This window comes from Nicotiana tomentosiformis, chromosome 10 (genome assembly GCF_000390325.3).
Source record: "Nicotiana tomentosiformis chromosome 10, ASM39032v3, whole genome shotgun sequence".
NCBI lineage: Eukaryota > Viridiplantae > Streptophyta > Magnoliopsida > Solanales > Solanaceae > Nicotiana > Nicotiana tomentosiformis.
In genome coordinates this window covers 75,603,934-75,609,496 of record NC_090821.1, presented here as the reverse complement: position 1 = coordinate 75,609,496, position 5,563 = coordinate 75,603,934, and the positions used below count along the sequence as shown (strand labels likewise).

At 36.0% G+C, this 5,563-nt stretch overlaps 1 protein-coding gene across 2 annotated transcripts; it reads right to left on the bottom strand.

Annotated features, from left to right (window-relative positions):
* Positions 1 to 295: 295 nt before the first annotated feature.
* Positions 296 to 5,562, bottom strand: LOC104114797 (lipid phosphate phosphatase 2-like). 2 transcript variants are annotated; one of them, XM_009625327.4, is made up of 9 exons: positions 5,324 to 5,562; positions 4,491 to 4,590; positions 3,483 to 3,707; positions 3,280 to 3,367; positions 2,712 to 2,821; positions 1,976 to 2,066; positions 1,624 to 1,812; positions 1,478 to 1,537; positions 296 to 776 (listed from the first exon to the last, which is right to left on the bottom strand). In XM_009625327.4, exons 2-9 carry the CDS (start codon positions 4,524 to 4,526, stop codon positions 607 to 609), a joined length of 969 nt encoding a protein of 322 aa, XP_009623622.1. In that variant the 5' UTR covers positions 4,527 to 4,590; positions 5,324 to 5,562; the 3' UTR covers positions 296 to 606. The 2 variants fall into 2 exon arrangements, with proteins under 2 accessions (XP_009623622.1, XP_033516811.1); XM_033660920.2 differs by lacking the exon at positions 5,324 to 5,562 and adding an exon at positions 5,193 to 5,221.
* Between the last annotated feature and the right edge of the window lies 1 nt (position 5,563).

Here is a 5,563-nt window from a genome sequence, read left to right as displayed (position 1 = left end):
TAGCCTAATGCAAACAGCAATTATTGCTTACTAGCATTGCAAGTACATGATATACCCAGTGTAGTCCCACAAGTGGAGTCTGGGGAGGGTAGAATATACGCAGACCTTACCTCTGCCTTTTTTTAAAGAGCTGTTCCCGGTAGACGCTCGGCTCAGGAAGGGAAAAGGAGAGGGGCAATAACAAGTAAACCGATCTGACAACCGAAATAAAAATACAAAACTAGCACTAGGTAATGCAATCAAAAAACCGAAACAAAAAGATAACAACTAGTAACAGACGTCTAGGGATAGAAGATACACAAAAGACACTAAGTGGTGTATCAAAGCTATTATTACAAACAAGGCTAACACTCGGCTACTGTTACATGGTATAAAACAACAAGAAACTTAGATCATAACATAGCAGCTAGCATGTACTTGTATCAGGAAACTCAGAACATCGATCTCAAACAACAGTATAACACAAGTAACAAACGAATATAGGTCCCAAAAGCTAAAATATGTAGGAACATACAACTAAAAATGCAGCCTAACTTATTCACAAGAAAATAATAAGCTGAGCTAGTTGAACAAAGATAAAACATAGGAGTACAATGTCCATATGTCTCACATTCTGCCGTACTCCACATCCTCAAAAGGGTTGGAATTTGTACCGGATCGCTGATTCAGTTGTACCTCCGGGCGCTCTGCCTCTAATCCTCCGTTAGTAGGGTGGACATGTTGCGTGCTACTGCGGAACTCCTCCACTGCTCGGAAATATGCATATGGTCCCCATCCTGAAAACAGAGATAATAAAAGAAAGAAGTAAATTTAACGATATCCAACCGGGTTAGTACAAGTCATGAGCTTCTAAGATTAACTTATATTAACTAGAGATAAAGAATGAGACTCCAAGCCGTCGTTCATATGACCGGGGAGCTAGGTGTTGGCAGGGGGTCAATTGAATCCCCTTCACCGATTATACTGTATAAATTGCGCAAAAACGCCTTTTTGATTATATATAAACCGTGTAAAGGTGGTCCACAGTTGTTTTAGGTCATACGTTTCAAACCCTAAGTATACTGTTTTGAATCCTCTTGTTTGTATTTCCGGCTCCGCCACATATGACTATCAGATTATGCTAAATTCTTTGATAATTTTTTGCCATGTCCTCAAAATTGTCCAGATCTAAATAAATTCACCATAATCTTCTTGCTATTAGGTTCTATCCCTTTCATTGATCATTCGCGAATCGCGACAATAAAGAAAATCCCTAGGAAATTAACAGAGAAAACGCTGTTGCACTTCTGGACTTCTACTGATGCAATATGTAGTGTAATAATAATAACAACAACAACAACTATGCTTCAATCCCGAACAAGTTGAGGGGGTCTAAAACATAGCAACTTCTGTACAGTGTACTAAAGGAAGGTTTGTTGAATCGCGAGGAGTTAATACACAATATAATAAAGCAGGAGGAGATTAGTGGAGACCATACCTTCTGTATGGTATGGAGCTGGGAAGAACTGCAGGTAACAGAGTGTTGCAACGACAAGGCCTGAAACGTCAATGACAAGGAATATTAATCGAAAAAATTGAAATGCAACCATCATTTACTACACAATGTAGAACTAGAAGACGAACCTATCAATCCTCCGGTAAACACGTCTTGCCAATGATGCCAGTAGTCATCCACACGTGAAACGCCGACAAGACATGCCATTAGGAGAGGAAGAATAACTATACATAGTTTTGCTACGTGCCCTCGACGATCAAATGCTTTAATCTTCCCTGCCAAATATAATGATAGGAAACCGAGACCAGCAAATGACCCTGCAAAGAAAAACAATAACTTGGTCGGATCAAACTTTATGAAATGCAGAACTCCTTTTGAAGTCTATAAGCAATCTTTATCAAAGGTTTCAACTAAAAATCTCCAAAATCCTGATCTGATGTACTTGGATATAGTGGAATCGGAGAATGTTGAGCTACGTACATGAGGTATGCCCGCTTGGAAAGCTCTTATGTCCTTCCTTTATATCACTTTCTTTACCATGGCATTTCACGTCTCCCCACTGATCATAAACCTGAAGAAAGAACCGGAAAATGAGTCAAATGAACCAGTAAACAACAATAACAAACCCAGTGTAATCCCACATAGTGGGGTCTGGGGAGGGTAATTTATACGCAGACCTTACCCCTATCTCGCTGAGATAGAGAAGTTGTTTCCAATAGACCCTAGGCTCAGTGAAGTATAAGCACAACAATAATGAAAGAAGACAGCCAGACACAACAACGAGGAGCCATAGAAAAGAAGCATTGAAAATAGCAAGATAGTATGATGACTAAAATGAAAACAACAACAGGCAATAATAGAATCCTAAAACTAAAAACAATACGAGAAATGAACCAGTAAGCAAACTATAATTAAAGTTAATGAAAGAGTTGAGCACCAATTTATGCGATATCCTGGTAAGTCAGTTACGACAATCAAGAATATCAGATAGACATACATAGACTTTTATTGAGTTCAATAGAAATGCGCTAAGTTGCTACCCTTTGCTATTGCAGTTTGATCAATAATTACTAGAAGAACGAGAAAGCACATAAAGAACCGTCAAGTTTTGCAGCCTAAAGTGCTTTTGCGCAGCTAAAATATGGAAGCTTTGATTCACTAAAGCATTTACTAGGAAAGAGTAGCATTATCAGAAAATCAAGAACTGGATACATACATCTTTACCATCAGGAAAGCAACGCCAGAAAAAGTCAGGTCGAGGACGGCCTACTGCATTCTTGATGGCATCCGTGAGTACAGCCGTAATTAGTATGGCAAATAAGAGGCCTGGAATTTTTGGTTAAGCAATTAGTAAAGTTACTTAGCAAACAACGGGAGAACATTCCCTTTACTACAACAATGAAAATCAAAGTCACAGAGGCAAGTATCACGTCTGCTGAATATTCCACTCCCCGCTCCCCATTGCCCGAAAATTCCCTCAAAAAAATGAAAAAACCATGGAGAACTAAGAAGGAAATCAAGAAAACCAAGATCTGAATGATGTACTGTAGTTTGAAAGGGGAAAATTGCTCTAAAGAAAAAGGGCAGTCCGGTGCACTAAGCTCCCTCTATGCGCGGGATCCGAGGAAGGGCCGGGACCACAAGGGTCTATTGTACGCAGTTTTACCCTGCATTTCTACAAGAAACTGTTTCCACGCCTCGAACCCGTGACCTCCTGGTCACATGGCAGCAACTTTACCAGTTACGCCAAGGCTCCCATTTGAAAATTGCTCAAAAGAAATTACCTAAAATGCTGTGGTGTAGATCGTAGACATCCCTCCTCCTCAAATAGATGAGAACAAAGATGATAATAGGCAATATAATTGCATATAACTGTTCATCAAAGAAATCTGTTAGAAAAACTTAAAAACTCTGAGATTTAAATAAACTTTCTCTACATTACATTGATACTCAACTCGATATGTTAAAAAGCTATAGGTACACTTACAGGAACAGACCACACTGGGACGGTATTATCTTTCATGGGATACTTCAGATCTGTCATCATATCCTTTCCAACAAAACGATGAAATGGACCGATGACATAAAGGACTATCTCTATGACTACGAGCAGCAGCAATATAAGCCAGTCATGCATGTGAATTCTTGCAACTGATGATCCATGAGACTTAATAGTATGTCCGCACCCGAGCTCAATCTCATTTGTATTGCCCTGTTTGATTGAAACAGAAATATTAGTAACCAAATTTGCAAAACCAAAGTAGTAATCAAATTGATTGTTCAGTTAATAAAACATTCTAACAAGCAAAAGTTCTTTGAAGTTAGCAAAACCAGAATGAATAAGTAGTTCATTTTGAAACACACAACATAATCAACAGAAATGTGAATACAACAACAACTACTACTACGCCTCAATCACAAACAAGTTGGGTTTGGCTATGAATTCGGGTTGTCCATATCGCTCCATTTAAGCTCATCTAAGTCCAAAATAATATATAAGATAAAAATAGCACTAGAAGTCTTTTAGATTTTTTACTGGCAAATCAACAGAAATGGGAATTACTAACAAAAATTTGTTATGTTTAAACGTTTTAAAATGAGATCTGTTGTTGCTTCTTCTTTTTATCTTTCTTGAGCTCAGGGTCTACCTGAAACAAACTCTAAAGTCTGCGTACACACTACTCTACAAATAAATAAAAACAGTATATGCACTATAAGATCTTCAAAATTTACTAGGATTTCACATATCTACAAGCCTGCTTAATTAATTGGATTTTTCATCAAAAACTCTGCAGAGAACTGTTAAACAAGACAGTCAAAACAATTAAGTACCATATACCATATGGGGTAAAAGACAATTGGAAGAGAATAAAGACAGAACTTCAATTCATAAGCAGAACCAGAAATCAAAAACTATAAATAAAACCAGAAGTAAAAATATATCATGAAAAGTGAAGGGAAATAAAAAAGGACAAAGCAAAAAAGGCCAACAAACCTGAAACACAGTCTTAATCTTATCTTTCCAACCCATTTGGACACTGTTGATACTTCAAATTCCAAAGAGCAAAACCCAAACTCACAAATAATCTTGGAACCTAAAATCCAAAAGAAAAAACCACCAAAATTTAAAAAAAAGGAGACAATATTTATCATCAAAAAATCCTTCTAGATATGCTACCAAGAGCCCAAGACTGAGTCTTTATCATAATAAGAACAACGTTGACTTTTAAAAACAAACTAATGGAGTTAAATCAAACATTAAACATTGAAAGTACCCTTTTAGCAGATATTAAAGCTTCAATTTTTAAGCAATGACAGAAGAAAATGGAGAAAAATATGAAAAATACAGTACGAAAAAAAAAACTTTAAAAGAGCAGAATTGAAAACTCACTAACAATTTTGGGACCTAAAAATAAAATACCCACCAAAATGATAAATTTATCAGCAAAAATTCTTCTAGATATGATACCAAAGACTGACTAATAATATCATCATAATAACAATTTGACTTTTTAAAAGAAATTAGTGGTGTTAAATCAAACATTAAGAACAAAAGAATGTTCAAATAGGCCCCCACAAGTTTAAGGCTTAAAGCTTCAATTTTTAAGCAATAGCAGAAGAGAAAAAAACAGCAAAAAAAATGGAGAAAACAAATATACAGTAGGAAATAAAAGACTTTAAAAGAGAAGAAACCAACCAAAATGAAGAATTTATCAGCAAAAATTCTTCTATATATGATACCAAAACTGACTAATTGTATTAGCATAAGAACAACTTTGACTTTTTAAGATAAAATTAACATTAAGTAAAATTGAAAGGTACTCTAACCTTTTTAGCAGATATTTTCTGGTAAGCAAAGCAAAAGAATGTTTCAAATGGGACCCCACAAGTTTATGGCTTAAAGCTTCAATTTTTCAACAATGGCAGAACATGAGGAAACAAAGAATAAAATGTAGATACAGTGTGAAATGAATTATGTATAATGGATTATTTATATGTGACAGTTAAGAATTTAAAACTTTCAACAACTATGTAAAAAATGGTGCCGAGGTCCATGGAAAGTGCATA

Excerpts from the sequence above, each read along its gene's own strand:
- LOC104114797 (XM_009625327.4), bottom strand. The coding sequence starts at position 4,526 with ATGGGTTGGAAAGATAAGATTAAGACTGTGTTTCAG. Across the intron at positions 3,368-3,482 it reads TCCCAGTGTGGTCTGTTCCT|TTATATGCAATTATATTGCC; the intron begins GTAAGTGTACCT and ends TTTGATGAACAG. Across the intron at positions 2,822-3,279 it reads TCTACACCACAGCATTTTAG|GCCTCTTATTTGCCATACTA; the intron begins GTAATTTCTTTT and ends CAAAAATTCCAG.